Source organism: Elgaria multicarinata, chromosome 11, assembly GCF_023053635.1.
Source record: "Elgaria multicarinata webbii isolate HBS135686 ecotype San Diego chromosome 11, rElgMul1.1.pri, whole genome shotgun sequence".
Lineage (NCBI taxonomy): Eukaryota > Metazoa > Chordata > Lepidosauria > Squamata > Anguidae > Elgaria > Elgaria multicarinata.
Window position 1 is genome coordinate 8,653,121 of NC_086181.1, and position 18,495 is coordinate 8,671,615.

Here is an 18,495-nt window from a genome sequence, read left to right on the forward strand (position 1 = left end):
TCCCGGTTTTGTGGATCCAGAATAGGGCAACCCTATCTGGAATGCATCAGCTCACGACGTGTGTGGGGGAATCATCACAGGCAGCGGATCATCAGCTCCGCCTTCTCCGTGGGATGTTAAAATCACTCCAGCGCTCTTGAGAGAGGAAGGAAGGGGCCGCCTTTGCCGGCGGATGAGCTGCCCGGCACCGCACTAAGACCCCGCGGAATCCGTCTGGGCCGGCCCGCGTCTTGCTCCCCCCTGCTTCCCGGAGACTCCCGATGGGCCTCCGAGCGGCTGGGCAGCTCTCAAGGACCGAGCCGCCGGCCGCAGGGGCGGCATGGAGCGGAGAAGCCGGGGGCTCCTGCTGGCTCTGCTGCTGGCCGCGTGGGCGCCTCCAGCCGCCGCGCAGTACGAGAAGTACAGCTTCCGCGGGTTCCCCGAAGCCGAGCTGATGCCTCTGCAGAGCGCCTACGCTTACGCGCTGGAGCAGTACGAGGGCGAGAGCTGGAAGGAGAGCGTGCGCTACCTGGAGGCCAGCCTGCGCCTGCACCGCCTGCTGCGGGACAGCGAGGCGCACTGCCACAAGGAGTGCGCCGGGGGCGAGACGCTGGCCGCCGGGGCAGCCACGCTGGCGGGCAGCGCGGCGGCGCTCGGGGACCTCGGGGGCGAAGGCGAAGGCGCGGCGGCGCTGGCGGAGGCTGGCCGGAGCAGCGCCCGGCGCGGCGCGGGACTCGCGCCGCCTGCAGGGGGCGCGCCGGGGGAGTGGCTGCGGGAGATGGAGCTCTTCGGGCTCGTCCTCCAGCGCGCCGCCTGCCTGCGGCGGTGCAAGCGCAGCCTGCCGGTCTTCCAGCTCAGCTACCCGCCGGTCGACACCCTGCGGGACTTCCAGCGCCGCAGCCCTTATCAATACCTGCACTACGCCCTCTTCAAGGTGAGCTGGCTTAGGCCTTGACCCACTCTGGCGGGCTCCGATGGAGCAGATGCCCCGTCCGTGCCAGGGTGACGCCCTGGTCCTACAGCCAGACGTCGGGGCTGAGCCTGCCCGCCGTCAGGACCAGGCGCGACCCCGGGCTAGACGGCAGCCGCCCTGAGCTGGAACAGTGCGCCTCCTTCGCTGCTAGTGGGCGAGAGAGAGTTCCGCTACGCCAGGCGGAAGAGTTTCTGGACGAGGAGGTGCTGTTTCCATTCAGATTTAGGCTTCTTCGGCATTCTTGTTGCTTTCAGCATCCATGTCCCCGCCACATTTTCTGTGTAGGAACTGCATAGCGTAAAACATGCGTGTAGATCGCCTTTTTTCTTCCATTTGGGAGTTTTGTTTTGTTCATGAAGCAAAGCACCCACTCGCCTGCTGCACACTTATGGGACGTGACGATCTAATTCTTACACAGAGGCGTTTTCCATACCCTATATCTTCTAAGACGCACTTTTTTCCCCATATAAACTTCTCTAAAAATGGGGTGCGTCTTAGAATCGCGGGTGTGTCTTAGGGTTTTTTTTTTTTCTGTTGGTGGTACTGAAATTAGTGTGCATCTTACAATCGATGGCGTCTTACAATCGAAGAAATACGATATTAGATTTTTTGTGATATATGAAACGGTCCCCTATGAGTTTGTTGGGCAAACTATGATGATGATGATGATGATTAATTGCATTTATATACTGCCCCATAGCTGAAGCTCTCTGGGCGGTTTATAAAAGTTTAAAACAGTAAACTTTAAAAACAAATATACAAAGTTTAAAAACATAAAAAGCATAAAAACAAGCACAACAACAACAATAACAGAATATTGCCCATCTGTGGTTTTGTGGTTCCCAACTTGCCTCTTTTTCATACGCTTTCCCTTTAAGCACCTTAATCTGCCCTGGCCCTTTAAGTCTGGGCCTCTAGGAGGAGGGTTAGATGAGCGAGCAATGCTTTTGCCAACAGCTTCTGGTTTCTTTCTTTCTTTCTTTCTTTCAGTCCTCCCTCCCCCCCCCCCCGCCTCTCTTCCCCCACCTCCTTCACCAATGAGGTAGTCCCCCCTGGCCCTCCTGTACCAAAGGCACTCAAATGCCACGTCCTCCGCATCAGGACTCCTGGCTTTCTCAAGCGGACCAAGGGGAAAGTGTTGCAAGGGAGCAGATTCCCTTCAGAGCCTCTCTGGGCCTGTTACTCCTCCTCACGGCCTCTTCTTTCTGGAGTTTGGAGGCTATTTAAGACTCTGCCTGTGTGTGAAAGTGATGGCAGAGATACCAGACTAGCCACGGGGGCTTTGCGTCGCTTCCCGCTGCACTGTGCACACATGAGGTGGTCTGCAGACTTGAGACCTAGTGGGGTGAGGAGGCCGGCGCTTTTCCCATGGAGCAAATCACCATACGGAGGCAGCTGCTATGGGCAGAGCAATTAAAAGTGGCTCCTTTGTGGCCGTTAGTTTCTCTCTTGTGAACATTCGTCCCCTTCCATCCAGATTCGCCACCGTTCTGGCCTACATTCCAGGAAACACATGAAGGTTGTGCTGTGTGGTTTTTTCCTGCCTCCTGAATTTTTGCTGTTTTGGCTCGTGAACTTGCCTTTTTTTGAGTCATGCAGACTAGGCCTCTCTCCAGGATTGCCCCTGCCATTAGGCAAACTGCCCCAGGCAGGGGCAGCATCAGCAGCGCCCCGCCCCGCCCCCATTCCATTCCTCCCAAGCTTCCCTCCATTCCAACATGGATGGGATGAGGTTGCGCAAGTAACACCACATGGGTAAATACAAAAGTGGTGGGTTGTCCAGGCCTTCTCTGGAAAAGTGGTGAGTAGGCTCAGCCTGCCTGGCTTATCCCGAAATTAAGCCTGCGGTTTTCAAATTAAACCTGGGGCTCATCTACACCAAGCAGGATATTCCACTATGAAAGTGATATGAAAGCAGTATATAAAAGGCAGGAGCCACACGACTGCTTTATAGAGGTATTGAAGTGCACTGCAGGATCTACACTATTGCTTTAGAGTGGTACTGAAGTGCACTAACAGCTGTTGGGGCCCATGACACATCTACTCCAGGCAGGATATAACACTATGAAAGTGGTATGAAAGTGGTATATGGTATGTCAATGGGCCCCAACAGTTGTCAGTGCACTTCAATACTGCTATAAAGCAGTAGTGTGGCTCCTGCCTTTTACATACCGCTTTCATACTGGAATATCCTGCTTGGTGTAGATGAGGCCGTGCTCTAATCAAATTAAGACTACTCTGCTGTCCACCCCAAACAGTATCGGAAGGCCTCATGCAGAGGACATGTTGAAGGATGGGTGAGTTTCCTTGCTGCTCAGTTATATTCCTGGTCTCAGCAGAAATCTATGTTTTGGTAATTGGACTTTGCAGTACAAGAGAAAATCTTTCTAATGAGGTCTAGAAACTTGTTCTCTTTAAAACTAAAGAGAGATACTCCTTCTATTGCTGCCCTTCCAGACTCCACAGTGGACATTTATGGTCTTGTGTTGCAAAGTCCAGTTACAGCCTCATAGAAATAGAAACTTCTCGGGGGAAATTTCTCACCAGAAAATATATGGAGATGCTGTTTTTGTATTCTGAGGGTAGAGTTTGCGAAAGAGTGTGCTGCTTCAGGCAGGCAAGGACTAACCCCCAAAATAAAATAAAAAATCCATACTCTCCTGCCCAATACTACTGAATGGCCCAAAGGAGAAGGCAAGTGAGTCAGCAGATAGAAAGCTGTCCCTGTGCGCTGCCTCGTCCTGAAAACAGTACTTCCTTTCTTTGCCCTGGAGCAGAGGAGATGTGCCCAGTGGTGCTTCTTCCTTCCCGCATCAGCAGAGCATCCTGGCATTTTGACACCATGATGAGAACAGCAGGCACTAGTGGGGGTTAGAGAACCCTTGCTGATGGGGGAATGCAAATCTCAGAGGCAGGACTCCCGGACAGGCTGCAAGGGAAATGCTGGCACTGGGTGGATGACTTAAACGCAGGCTGGCTGATCGGCAGAGCTGACTCAGAGCCTCTCAGCCTAATGGCGATGGAAGTCAACTTTGCAGAAGCCAGGCCATTGGGACTGTGCGGGTTCTGTTCCATGAACTCACTGTATTAGTATCCGTGGTGCATGCAGAATGTAATGTTCTGAGAATCTTGGATTTCCTTCCCCCCTCCCTCCTTTAAATCACAAGTTTCTAGCCCTTAAGGCTGAAAACAAAATCAGTGGTGAAAGAGGCCTTCCCCTGGATAGTTGGTACGGGTTGGAGACAATGGAGGCTGGTGGCTCCAATGTCAATGGGGCAGTGAATCCACTCTGGGTTTCAGTCAGAACTCTAAAGGAGCGATCCAACCTAGCAGTCCTACCCCAGGACTGCACCGCAAGTGACTCATTGGTGTTGTATTTTGGCTCCTGCCACTTGCTTGGCAGGCCTAGTGTTCCTGCAGTTTCAAGCAGGCATCAGAAACCGGCCATTCAGCCAATCCTCTGGTGATCCATATGTGGCTGGTGGGCTGCATTCAGCTTGGCGGGTCCCACATTGTGCCCATGTGCCCTACCCTATAAGGCTGGTGTGCAGAGGCCAGCTGTGGTTAGGCACTAGCGAGGGTAAAGGGGCAGTTGACCCATACTCCGAATCACACTCCGTGTTGCTACTATGCATGTTCCAGGACTGAGCTTTCACACTGAATGTCTCAGGGCACCGTTCCCCTGGGAAATGTTCCCATCCTCCTGAGATGCCCCGTTTAAAGAGACGTCTGTCTTTGCTCCCTCTTATTTCAGTGTAGGCTTGTGCGGGAGAACTTCTTAGCAGAGAAAGCCTTACCGTCCCTGAATTTATTAAAAGAAGCCTGATATCTCGATATAGTCGGTGTGAGCGAGCCCTGCTGACTTCATTCTAGCTTTTTTAATCTACATGTGTGATTAAGGCCTGGATCCTTAGATTGATTTGGGTGAGCTCACATGTTCCCTGGCATGTAGCAGAGTGGGGTATCAGAGCACCGGTGCACACACACATACACAACATGCATATCATGTGTAGAATTTCACACATGAAGTGGCATATGTGTTCACCTGTATAATCTGACCACCACCACCCCTTTTTATAGCATGGGAGTTGCACGTACATCCTTATAGGGCTGGCATCAAGGGTGGGCGTGGTTGGGCACCAACCTGTATTTGGTTGCCTTCAATAAATTGATTGACCTGCCAAGGGCTCACTGACGGAAGCCCCCTGGAGTTGCTCCTCCTCCTCCTCCTCCTTACCATTGCAACCTGCAGCAGCTACCTTGGCCAACTTGCTCCTTTGCGCTCCGCCTGCCAAGCAAGCCAGTGGCAGCAACAATGAGAGACAGGCTGAGGAGCAAGAGCAGCTGGTGACCATGGCAGTGAGAAGGGAGACTCACTGGTGGTGGTGGGGCACTGAGGGTGTCTTGCCCAAGGGCCCTCCAAAACCTGGAGCTGTCACTGCCTGCAATATTTTACCCAGCATTGGTTTGTGGGGAGGCCGTATAGTGGGAGCCCTTTGACTGGCTCAGATTATGACCATTGCTGAGTCACGGGCTGATCTGAGGCAGGTCACGACAGCGGCACTCCCACCATGCAAATATAGGGTTAAAAAATTAACAGATGGGTGCAGGTTTGGGTTAAAGGTCAGCCCTGGTCCTGAAAAAGTTGATGTCTCCTGCCTTAAATTATTTCTTTGCGCTTTCGCCAGACAAATAAGATAGAGAAAGCTGTCTCGGCCGCTCACACATTCCTGCAGAAGAATCCCAAGCACGAGATGACCCAAAGGTACCTGCATTACTACAAGACTATGGTGGATGTGGACGAGTACCTCGTAGACTTGGAAGCGCAGCCATATGAGGTGAATGGAAAGAGCGCCGTTTGGGGCACTGGAGAAAAGGGGAGCTGGTCAGCTGGGGCAGGACCACAGTCGGAAGCCTTGATCACGGTCAAGATTTTTGCACGTTTGTGGTTTGCCACTTGGTGGTTCAGCCTTCTTTGGGGACCAGAGAGGCAGCCAAAGACCAACGTGTCATAACAATGGAGCCCAAAGATCTGGCACACTGATTGTTCCTTCTTGAAAGTCCAGAATCTTTAAGGCAGCCTTCCCCAATCTGGGGCCCTCCAGATGCTTTGGACTGCAACTCCCATCAGCTGCAGCCAGCATGGCCAGAGGTCAGGAATGCTGGCCATGCCGGCTGCGGCTGATGGGAGTTGCAGTCCAAAGCATCTGGAGGGCCCCAGATTGGGGAAGGCTGCCTTAAACAATCAGCGCTAAGTGTGCCAGATCTTTGGGCTCCGTTGTTATGACACGTTGGTCTTTGGCTGCCTCTCTGGCCCCCAAAGAAGGCTGAACCACCAAGTGGCAAACCACAAATGTGCAAAAATCTTGACTGTGATCAACGTTATTCCAGTGTGTTTGGAACCAGAAATGCTATTCTTTAGGACGGGGTGGCATTTCATGTTCTGTCTAAGGGAATTTCCCCTTCTGTTACCTACTCATACTTCAGAGATCATTTCGGAAACGGATGTTAGCTTGACCAGGTCAGTGGCCTCCACTGTTTTTGTTAAAAACATTGCCCTCACAAGCATTGGATACGGAGCGTTGGTTTGTTGTTGCTGTAGGCAAAATTGCACCCTGTGTATTCAGGGACCTCTAAGTACCAGGTACAGTGGGAATAGCAGTGGGGGTGGATCTCTCCATTCGGGCCTGTGGGGGTGGGCCTAAATTTTCTCTGCCATCCTAATTTTTTTAATTTTTTTTACAAACAAATTCAAAGTTTTGTCTTTAAGAGGCCTACAAACCAAATGAACTGCTCTCTTCATTGGGCTGGCTACAGCCTGCCTCTCTTTCTGCCCTTCTTACGAACTGTGCTGCGGCATCTGGTTAACTGCTCTAAGAACACCAACCTGGACAGCCAGTTGGGCTCCACCCAGCATGGCAATTCTTAGCTTCCAGCTTGCAGACTCCTTTGTTGAATCCGACCTTCCATCTTCCCTCTACCCGTCTACAGGCGGTTTTTGTGCGAGCAGTGAAACTCTATAACAGTGGAGATTTCCGGAGCAGCATAGCCGACATGGAGCATGCGCTGTCCGAGTACTACAAGGCCTATGAGAACTGCTTGGCTGGCTGTGAAGGCAGCTACGAGCTTCGCGAATTTAAGGACTTCTACCCGGCCATTGCAGGTAAGAGCACTAGGGAAGGGGTAGCCATTGAAGGTTAGGGCAAAGGTGCAGCCATTGCAACAAAATATGGGCTCTGGGGACACATCAGCCATTGCACATGTAGGTGTGATGATCCCTCCTAGTAAAAAAAGAATCTTGATAAAGCAATGCAATAGTCAACACAGAGGCATAGCGAAGGCTGTGGGAGGAGCTGCCAAATTGTTTTACCCTTTCAAGATGTGCTGCATTTTCAGTTCAGTTGGCCACGGACTTGTTCTGATCCAGTGGGGTACCTTTAAAAAACGACCACCAGGTACTGTTTGGTCCCTAGCCACGGCCAGCTCTATTAACCACACACACATTTCGCACAGCTCTCCCCGACCTGGATCTGTTGGACTGCAACTCCTATCATTCCAGGCCATTGGCCATGATGGCTGGGGATGATGGGAGTTCCAGTACAGTACACGTAGATGGCACCAGGTTAGGGAAGACTGATTTAGTACCATCCCCTCACTTTTATGGCTCTCATTCAGAGCAGCAAATATGGAGTAGAAGGTAATATTTAAATAAAGAACTGAGTTTTCCCTCACCAGGACTAGCACCTCTTTTAAAACAAGAAGAAAGGAGGAGGAGGAGGAGGAATAATTAAGCACTGCCCTCACCTTCCTTGATAGCATTCAGAGAATGCAACCCCTTTTAAACTTTATTTTTTAAGTTGATAGTTTGTGCTGTTACTCCAGTACCTACCACTGTTCATCCGTTGACTATACTACCTGTTCCTTTTCATCCTTGTTCTGATTGGGGCATAGAACCATCCCCTGACATTCCTCTAGTTTGCTCTTACTTCAGCCCACTTCTCATGTTGGGTTTTATTTTATTTTCTATGGCAGGGAGCCCCAGTAGCGTACGTGGGAGTTTCTCAGTTCTTCCTCTTTCACTGGCAGCCTCCTGAAAAGTCCCCCAGCCACCCACGCAAGCCAAGGGGCCCGCTAGAAGAGCACCCCAGGAGAGGAGCTGCCCCCAAAGGAAGAAATGGCCACCACAGCACCCCCTCTCAAACACACAGGAGCATTTTACATGGGCTTCTTTCCTGTGGGGGGAGGGGGCGTGTGGAGAAACTACGATGAGAGCTGGGCTGGTCATCAGGGGTGAGGAACGTGTGGCCCTTCTGATTTTGGTGAACTGCAACTCCCATCAGCCCTAGCCAGCACAGCCAGTGGTGAGGGGAGTTGCAGTCCAACGATACCTAGAGGGGCCCTCATTCCCCTTCCCTGCTGAACACGGACGCACCCTGCAGTAGCCGGCCACCGTCGTCATGATGTGCAGCTGAAGAAATGGCTCTGAGACCGTGGCACCAACTGCTGGTCATTGTGTGTACAATCCATGCATAGCCTACGTAGAAGGTAGATCAGGAACTACGGGTAGGTCTCTGGGTGATTGGCAGTAGATCCACAAGGGTGTTTGACTTTCAGTGGTTTAACAATAGCCTAAACTAGGCTGCTGTACTCAAGAAAGCAAGATTTGTTGTGTGGAAGGTTTTGTGTATGAGCTCCAGATCTGCTACTGAACGTAAATTCTTGGGCTGAGCATGCGCTCAAAGGCACCTCATTCCGTAAGTTCTAACTCTGCCTTCCAAAACTACTGTTTTCTACGTGGCTCCACAGCTGCTGGACCTCGGGGTTCTCATAGATCCCACACAGGGCCAGCCCTACCGTTAGGCAGAGTGAGCAGATTTTGAGCGAGATGAAAAGGCAGCAAATCGTTAATGATTTAATTTATTATTATTAGGGGTTTGCACGGACCCCCCGCTCCGCTTCACTTCCAAATCCGCGATTTGCGGATCGGGCCGCTTCGCTCCGCCCATGCCCGTTCCGCTCCGCTGCGGATCTCCGGATCCGGATCGGAGCTCCGTTTCCCCCCCCCCCCAATAGGCTTGCATTAAGCTTAAAAAGTATACAACTTTTTTCTGTGAAAGTTAGAAACCTCATGTTTGGCACCATGACACCTCATGGAGGTATACACACGCACGCCAAGACTCAAGGCAATCCCATCATCCTCTGAATTTTGGGGAATTTATGAAAATCGGGCACCCCATTCACACCCATTTCGATAGCTCCGTCAATTTGCACGTTAAAATCTCAAACTCGCCACCATGATAGCTTATCCAGGGACACACACGCATGCCAAGACTCAAGGCAGTCCCATCATCCCCTGATTTTTGGGGAATTTATGAAAATCCAACACCCCATTCACACCCCTTTCGATAGCTCTGTCAATTTGCACGTTAAAACCTCAAACTCGCCACCATGATAGCTTATCCAGGGACACACATGCACGCCCAGACTCAAGGCAGTCCCATCATCCCCTGATTTTGGGGGAATTTATGAAAATCGGGCACCCCATTCACACCCCTCTCCATAGCTCTGTCAATTTGCACGTTAAAAACCTCAAACTCACCACCATGATAGCTTATCCAGGGATACACACGCACACCCAGACTCAAGGCAGTCCCATCATCCCCTGTTTTTTGGCGGGGCTTAAACCTGCAGACATCTCAATGGGGCCATTTCAAAGGAAATCCCAAGATGCCATGAATTGGGGAGTAGAGATAAACCTATATGAATCTTCTTCCACACTTGAAAAATGGATTTGGAACTTCCAAAACTCCAAGTGAGCGCAGGAAGGACTTCTCCCCTGAGTCAAAGCCAGACACACACAACATCCCTGCGAGGCGGGCAGGGGAGGAGAGAGGGAAGGCAGGCAGGCAGCAGACATTTCTGGGGGCATAAGGAAGTGAGCCAAGGATAAGCCAGTAATGCATATAAAATGGAATAAATAAATAAATAAACAAAGGAGGGGTGGAATTAAAAGCAGCAGTGTTGCTGAATAAACAACAAGAAGAACTTTTTTAAAAAGGCTATATCTGTCTTTTACCAGCAATAGGGGGATGTGCCCAGGGGAGGGGGAAGCAGCTGCCAGTTCAACTCATGAAAGCCACTGCTTCACCACGAGAGCCGAGGAGTAGAACTCTCACTTCAACTCATGATAGGCATTGCTCCACCGGGTTACTCTCTTTGGAGGGCTCTAATGGCCCTCCAAGTACAGGAGAGAGTGGGGGCACGTCCACATGGGATGCCCTAGGGGAGCTCATCCCCTTGAACCACATCTTTTCAGTTGTTCCCCAAAGTTAGGGTGGGTAGCAGTGCTGTGTTTCTATCTCTTATTATTGGCTTAGTATATGATTTCAGGTTGTGTTTGTGCATTTGGTGGGGCTACTGTTTTAAAAAACACTGGGAAAAGTCCGTTCAGACTAAGAAAGAAGTTCCCAGAATCCCAAGTTACCCGTTTTGCCTATCCCCTCCTCCAACTTTGGGATCATGTGATCATGACCGGGAGTTGACTCTGCCCCTCAGCCCTTCGGAAAAGGTATTTTCCCGCCGGTTTTTTAAAAAATTCTAGCACACAAACCGCACCACGCAGAGAGCTGAGAGTAGTCTCAAAATGACCCCCATCCTCGACTCTCCAAGCACAAGAATTTTCAGAAAGATAGCTTCAAAAACAACAGTTATCCCCCTTTCTTTTCCGCAATGCAATCCTTTGGGCGAAATGTTTCAAGATGGCGATCGGATCGGACCTCGGAAACCGGAGCGCTCTGAAAATGGCCGCTTCTCTTCGCCTTGCTTCTAGGGGTCCGCGGTCCGCTTCTACTCCACCTCTGGGCAAGGCGGAGCAGGCCAATTCGCTCCTGCTTCTGCGCTTCTAATCGGAGCGGAGCACATGCCTAATTATTATTGCATTTTCACTGCCAGGGAGAGGCAGTTATGGATTTTCGGTCTCAGGCGCTGAAATAACTTGGCCAGAACTTGGCCACTTAACACTTAGCAAGAAGGGCACCACTTGCTATCCTGCCTCAGGCAGCAAAACATCTTGGGCATTTTGATCCCACAAGCCTAAAGTCATCCCATCCCTGGCCTAAGTCTCAGTACAATTTCTCACCATGATCCTTCATAAGGAAGGAATCATCTGGGGAAGATTTGTGTCTGCAAAAGTCATTAATCTTTTAAATCACATTCTCCTTGTTGATATCCCTTTCTAAACTCTCATCTTGGTGGATTCCCCCCCCCAGCTACATTTTTCATTGAGGAAAATTCAATTCCCATTTTTAAAAAGGAGAATCTACTTAGAACTCCTCCCTCTGATCTTGTTTTGATTGTCCGGGTGCTGGAAAACAGGGGTGGTAGTAATAATTGAAAGAGGGTGCCCCATTAATTATCTACCCTGTGGAAGAAAAGGGTCCATCATGGCATCAACTGATTAGAGATGGGGTGTTGTTTGTTAACGTTGTAATGTCAGTCCATTACCTGCAATTATGCATTTGCATTTTAAAACAATCAAATGTGTAAACACTCAGTAAAAAAGAGAGTGCCTCAATCCTTGGAGAAAGCTAGATGAATTGAGAGCCAGCCCAGAACTGCCCCAAGGAACAGAAAATGTTTCTTGGAAGTGGAAATGGGGAAGGTTTGCCCAGGATTCTGAATAATTAGGAAGATGGTACAGATGCATCCCTCTGGAGTTAAATCTTATAGAAAAATTGAGAATGGCATCTGTGGAAATATGCATAGAAATAGGCTACACAAGACAATTCCACAAATGGTTGTGAAAGGGTAATAATCTCTGAACGTTGGGTTTATCTACACCAAGCAGGATATTCCACTATGCAAGTGGTATGAAAGCAGTATATAAAAGGCAGGAGCCACACGACTGCTTTATAGCGGTATTGAAGCTCACTGACAACTGTTGGGGCCCATGACACATCTACACCAAGCAGGATATAACACCATGAAAGCGGTATATGGTCTGTGCCAGTGGGCCCCAACAGTTGTCAGTGCACTTCAACACTGCTTTAAAGCAGTTGTGTGGCTCCTGCCTTTTATATACCGCTTTCATACCGCTTTCATAGTGGAATATCCTGCTTGGTGTAGATGAGCCTTTTGTTGACTGTCGGCTAGTGGATTTGTATGGTTTTTAAATAATAATAATAATAATAATAATAATAATAATAATAATAATAATAATAATAATAATAATATAGTAATAATAATAGTATTATTATTATTCCTTTCTCTCCCCCACCAACTTTCCCTCCAGATCATTTTGTTGATGTCCTGCAGTGCAAAGTGGATTGTGAGGCTGACCTGACACCAAACGTGGGGGGCTACTTTGTGGAGAAGTTTGTGGCCACGATGTATCACTACCTTCAGTTTGCATACTACAAGTGTGAGTCCTTGGGGGAGGAGCTTCATTTGGGGAGGGCTGAGATTCCGGTCACTGGTGGACAGGGAAGGGGTTGTTGCAGAAGCCTCTGGGTTGGGATACGGGTAGCAGATGTTTGCCAGACAGATCCTCCCTTCATCTTTCTCCTGTGTTTTGTATCCAGAATCCAAAGATACAAGTGGGACTGCAACAAAATGTTGCAGTATAGGGTGCTCCTGTTTAGGATTCCAGCTAACCAGCCATGCTCTTTTCTGGGATATTCCATTCCTTTCCCCCCTGCTCTGGCCATCCCAATATTTCATGCCCACTGAACAAGTAGCCATTACCATCTGAATTTGTCCAGGGACTCTGTGGCCCTCCAGATGTTTGGGGCTACAATTCCCATCGTCCCCAATGATTGCCCACATTGCCTGGGGCTGATGGCAGTTGTGGTCCAAAACCTTTGGAAGGCACCACCGGGCTGGGCAAAGCTGGCATTGGGGGTCTTTCTCCTCCCTCTCTGCTCACCCCCTCCCCAGTGCTGAGCTTTCACCATCTCTCCCTTTAACTCGGTGTATCGTCCTCTGCACAGTGAACGATATCAAGAACGCCGTGCGGAGCGTGGCCAGCTATATGCTCTTTGACCCTGGGGACGAGGTCATGCAGCAGAACTTGGTCTATTATCGCTTCTACCGTGAGCGTTGGCACCTGGAAGAGGACGACTTCAACCCACGGCCGGTGAGGAGAAGAGCAGGGACAGGCTCCAGGACCAGTGCAGCTGCCTTCAACCAGGTGCCCTCTAGTTGGTTTGGACTACAACTCCCATCACCTCTGGCTATTGGCCATGCTGGTTGGGGCTGATAGGAGCTATAATCCAAATCATCTGGAGGGCGCCAGGTTGGGGTAGGCCAGGGTCAAGTAGTAAGTCTTCAGGGCCTTCCTTAAAATCTGCAATGGTGGGGCCTTTCAAACCCTCAGTAGTAACTTTTTCCAGAGGTGTGAGGCCACTACCGAAAAGGCCCTCTTGTGTAGTCACCCACCTAACTGCCCACACGGGTGGGCAAATGAGAAGGGCCTCTCTTGCTGCTCTTAAAGTGTGGGCAGGCTGATGTGATATTTTGTGGCTCCCTCGTCTCCTATGACTGACCCTTGTCTTCCCTCCCTCCCTCCCAGGAGGCCTTGCGCTACCACAACCAGACGTCCACGCAGAAGAAGCTCCTGGAATTTGCCAGGCAGTATCTCCAACCAGACGATGAGGTGAGGGCTCAGGAGACCAGAGCCAGTGTGGCGCACTGGGGGGAAGCCCCAGCTCAAATCCCTGTTCATCCACAAAGCTCACAGGGTGACCTGAGGCCGACCTCTCCCTCTCCCTCTCTCTCTGTCTTAGCTTAACCAAAGTCACAGGAAGAGGTAGGATAAAACCGTGATCAACTAAGAGTTGACTCTCAGTCTTCGTCAGCCCTGGATTGGGACTCCAAGCTCAGCAGAGCAGAGCTTGCTTACTTTGGGGCTGGAGACAGTCGATGGAACTTAATGGGGAGGAGAAACACATTTCAGATTATCACATTCTCCGAATAAAGAGGGGAAGGTCTTTAGGCTTGGGCTGCAGAAAAATCCACACTCTGAGATTGAATTTGCTATTAATCTACACCAGCTTTCTCCAACTTGGTGGCCTCCAGATGCGTTGGACTCTAGGGGTGTGCACTCTACTCTGGAATGATCTGGTAACCACAAAAATTGATCTTCCAGAGCAGAGATTGGCTGCTTCCCAACCCATTGAATACTCTCAGAGCAGAGACGTGCCCAATCGGTGCTTCTAAAGTCTCCGGAATTAACCTGCTCTGTGTGTATCTCCATATTTAGAAGACGGTGAGTGGGGTGAGGGGTAGTTTTCATATTGACTTCTGTGGCTAACCAATAGGAACGGCCACAGCGGTGTTCGCCTCCATTCAGGGAAGTGGGAAACACTAACTGGTGGCTACTGAAAGGGAGCGGGTTTTTGCTCGGACTCATAGAAGTCAACCATCCACGTTTCCCCAGTGTGAAAGTGCTGCTGGGATGGCTTGTGGTGAGTGAGAAAGCCTCTACACCTGAGGAAACCACAGGCAGGCTCTTTATTTCAGTGCCTGGGTGCAGGGGTGGGGGGTTCCGTCCAATAGATTGAGGGGGGGAGCACCAGGTTGGAGAAGGCTGGAGTGGGGATTTTTTTAAAAAAAAATCCTAAAAAATCAAAGCGTAAACCGATCTAATTCAAACAGCTCTAAAGCCCTCCTTTAGAGCTGTCATCTTGACATGTTCCATCTGTTTATCTGTAAAAATCACACAGATGTAAGCATTTATGTAATTTCCATTTAAAAATTGCTATAAAATCAAAGCATGACCCAATTTGATTCAAACTTGGTGGGGCTAAAGGTCTCTTTAAGAGCTATCACTGTGCCAAGTTTTATCTATTTATCTTTAAAAAATGAGGGTGCTGTAAGCATTTCTGTTAATACCAGTTGCCCAAATACTGAACGGTTCTTCAAGGATAATTCGACAAGGTGGAAAGGGGGGGGGAGGGGCTCCTAAATCAAGGCAGATAATCACCTCTACGGAGCTCCAGATCAGATTTCGATGCAGAGAAGACTCACTTTGCCCACCCCTATTGGACTCCAAGACATCTGGAGTGTACCAGGTTGGAGAAGTCCGGTCCCCAGGATACATAGGCCCACGTGCTTTTGTTTTGCATGCTTCTCATGAAGTTACCTCCTGCCAACTCTTATGACCCTTGCTCATTCCGCAATTCATCTGTTCATCTCAAAGATGCCACAGAACTCTTGGCAGATCTTCAGTGATGGTTTGGGGTTTTTACTGCTCTATATTCACAGAGTGCTGGCTTTGAGATCATTCGTTGGCTTTATAATTGCTTATAGCATGGTAAGAAACAACAATATTTTAAAAAATGTTTAGGCTACCTTGTTTTGTAAATCATTTGAGCTATGGCTAGTGGGATGAATCCGTGAGCAGGCTTCCGCTTGCACACAGCCCAAAAATGCTCTGGAGGGACCCCCAACCCCCCCCCCGGAGCATATTCGGGGAGCACTTGGGGAGGAGGTCTGTACTGGGAGGGAGGGAGGATCAGACCCATCAGCGGTGTTTGTTTCACTGGCAGAAGGACACCGTTGGGTAAAGTCTTATAGCCATAGATATATTTAAACCCTCCATTTTGCCACAGCGTCTAACATTTCACCTTGCATTACATGATTTCAAGCTCATTTTGACAGCCATGTGGACTAGAAACTTGCAAAGGTAGTTGTCTTCTTTTCTTTTCAGCACTGGACTCTCTGCGCAGGGCCCCCTTTTGCCCTTGTGCGGTGCATTAGTATTTTGTGCATGGCACAAAACATCAGCCATGGAAATGACAGGCAAGCCCTTTCTGAGCTGTTCCCTTGTGACCCTTTTTTTCTTTCCTTCCTAAGGGAGAGGTGGGTGACGAGGAGGAGGCAAAGGAAGCAGCATTGCCATTGGATGCCGAGTTTGAGGGGATCGGTGACTACGAAGAGGGGTTTTTGTCCCCGTGGTGGCAGGAGCCCAAATCAAAAGGCGACAAAGCTGACCAAGGTTATTAATGGCAGGACTGAAGGGCTGACCCTTCTTCCTACTTCACACAGTCCTGAATGTACTCCCTCCTGCTTTCCTGTTCGGTGTTCGTGTTTTGTCTCCCCTCACCCTTTGTGTCTTCAGTGTGCCACCTCTGCTTTCACCTGGGTATGTCTTTTCATCCATCCATCCGTAGATGCTCAGTTTGGCTTCTGAGCTTCGGCAACTCCTAGAAGGCATTGCAAGAGCTTGGAACAGGAAATGAGAGCTCCTGCGGCTCCCCTGTGGAAGTCTGGCAGGTGATCCCAGTTCTCGCGCAGCTGTGCCGGTCTCCACCCCATCCTCTTCCTCTTCTGTTTCTGAGTTCTGAAGCTTGCAAGTGGACTGTGGGGCATGCTGCATGGATCCTGGAGGGGGCAGCAGTGAGTAAGCGCATTCTGGCCTGACTTGCCTGGAGTGCGTGAACAACGTTCGGGCAGCCATGCCCCTGTGCAAAATTTGGGAAAGGACTTGTTCTAATGCACTGTGTTCTTTGTTCACAGAGAGGCTGGAATGAGTGATATGATCCCCCACGTCACCTGCAGGTGAGGGGGCATCCTAATTCCTTGCACCCACCAGGGTTGAAATGGGCTGTCTGGAAATGGCAGGTGCACCCCTCTGATGGCGTTCCAACAAGTTTGTGCCTTGGAAACCTCACTCTCCAGGTTCTTCTAGGTTCTTCAGTAAAAAGCCCCATCCTGGGAAGGTTCCTCCTTAAATACCTCTCATGTAGAACTCTGAATTCTGATTGGATTGGTTGGGTGCCTCTGAGCCAATCTGTGGTGCTGTTTTTTGTCCCATGGTGCTTCACTTCTAGAAAAGCTCTGAGAGCATGCTTGGAAACAATCCTAGATGCAAAGGAGCCCAACACAACATCTACTTGAAACCAGTGACCTTGACTACCCATGGTCGCGCACACCCACAGAACGTGGTGGACTGCGTAACTGGTTTCCAGTGCTGCTGATTCCCCCTGGAACCAAATATAAGCCGTTGACCTGGAAGGCAAAGGTGGGCAGATTTCAGGCTTGGCAGATCTTCTTTGCTTTTTAGTAGATCCTCATGATCTACCAGTCAGAGCCAGATGCAAAATGGCAGCACAGAGGAGCTTCTGCACACTTAGACCAGAGTGTGTGGGACGTGTGGAGCTCAAGAATTTGTATTAAGGACCAGGATTGATGTCAGTCCTTTCACACACAAATGTACTCCTGTTTCCCCTGTTTCTTTGAGCATTTCTACACAAGGCTTTTATTGTGTGCTCGTGATTGCTCACCAATAGTAGTTTACGGGTCCTTTACACGATGACGTCATCCTCCAGGGCCTCTCCTGTGCTCTGCAACCATTGTTGTGTATTTTTTTTCTTAATGGGGCAATTTAGTATTATTTTCTGGATGGCTTTTATAGCACCATAGGAATCCCGTGTAATTGCCCAGTTCTGCCATACCACAGCACCAACTATTGGTAGTAAAATGGAATATATAGAACAACAGGGAAAGATAAACCCTGAGAGAAAAAGGTGTAAAGGAGCAGACCTTAATCCTGCACAGAAACCAGGAGTAGAAGCCTCAGTAAAGGTGCAGAATAAAAGCTTCATGTAGAGAAGCCCTTTGTTTCAGCAGCCTAATTTAAGAAAACAAAGGTGTTTTCGTTATTTCTGTTGCTACCCCACTGGGAGTTGGAAACTCCTTCCAGTCGCCCTAAAATCTACCAGTAAATTCAAATATACCTTCTGCCCATCCCTGCCCCTGAGCCATGCCTTTTAAAGAACCAGAATCCCAGAATGCATTGCTCTGGTTCTGACTGGTATTGGGCATTCATGTTGTGTGCCAGAACCCGGTAGTTGTGGGCTCCTTTCAGATCTGGTTCTCAAGCAGAACAATAGGTACATTCAGATGGGCGTGTTAGGTGCCTTTTAAAACTTCACAGTGCCTTCTTTGTAATGTTGTTTTCCATTAATTTAATTTGCTTTGTACAGGTTTTTTTTAAAACTTTTGTAGCTAAATTTTAATAAAATACCTCCCAGTTCTTTTACAGTTGTCTTCTGGGTGTGGTGTTCTTGTTCTCATCTGTTCTCTTGTTCAAGAGCACTGACCCTTTGCCTTCTTATAGTTTGAACAAGAACCTTCTTTGTATTTCCTGTGTTTGGCATTGACAACAACTGGGATCATGGTTCTGGAGGTATGGATAGTTATTGGGGAAAGGGAGGGAAAGTGGGGTTATGGAGTAGGTTTAAACACCTCTTGCTGGATGCCCAAGTGGCCATGTACTAGTGTATAAAGCCTGAAACAACTTGGGATACCTGACAGAATGCCTTCTCCCTTAACAACGTGCCTGGTCACTGAGGTCATCAGAGGGCCCGCTCCTGGAGTTCTGCATGGACCTATGGCCCAATTGGAATCCACCAGGAGAAGAGCCTTCAGGGTGGTGGCCCCCTTTCTATGGAATTCCCTGCCTCTGGAGGTCAGGCAGGTGTCAACACTGTGTTGTTTCCGGTGCCTCCTGAAAGCATTTTATTCCAGGGAGCCTTCCTTGA

General features: G+C 49.5%; 1 protein-coding gene across 2 annotated transcripts; it reads left to right on the forward strand.

Moving 5' to 3' along the window:
• The first annotated feature begins 319 nt into the window (after positions 1 to 319).
• Positions 320 to 17,995, forward strand: P3H4 (prolyl 3-hydroxylase family member 4 (inactive)). Of its 2 annotated transcripts, XM_063137846.1 has the most exons (9): positions 320 to 588; positions 691 to 913; positions 5,641 to 5,790; positions 6,944 to 7,115; positions 12,243 to 12,371; positions 12,940 to 13,085; positions 13,521 to 13,604; positions 15,806 to 15,947; positions 16,469 to 17,995. In XM_063137846.1, the coding sequence occupies exons 1-9, from the start codon at positions 320 to 322 to the stop codon at positions 16,480 to 16,482; spliced, it is 1,329 nt and encodes a 442-aa protein (XP_062993916.1). In that variant the 3' UTR covers positions 16,483 to 17,995. The 2 variants fall into 2 exon arrangements, with proteins under 2 accessions (XP_062993916.1, XP_062993917.1); XM_063137847.1 differs by lacking the exon at positions 16,469 to 17,995 and having other exon boundaries at positions 320 to 620; positions 729 to 913; positions 15,806 to 15,955.
• The last annotated feature ends 500 nt before the right edge of the window (positions 17,996 to 18,495 follow it).

Bases quoted from the DNA above. Each gene is read 5' to 3' on its own strand.
- P3H4 (XM_063137846.1), top strand. From the start codon at position 320: ATGGAGCGGAGAAGCCGGGGGCTCCTGCTGGCTCTGCTGCTGGCCGCG. The intron at 914-5,640 runs GTGAGCTGGCTT...CGCTTTCGCCAG, and splicing joins TGCACTACGCCCTCTTCAAG to ACAAATAAGATAGAGAAAGC. The intron at 7,116-12,242 runs GTAAGAGCACTA...CTTTCCCTCCAG, and splicing joins CTTCTACCCGGCCATTGCAG to ATCATTTTGTTGATGTCCTG.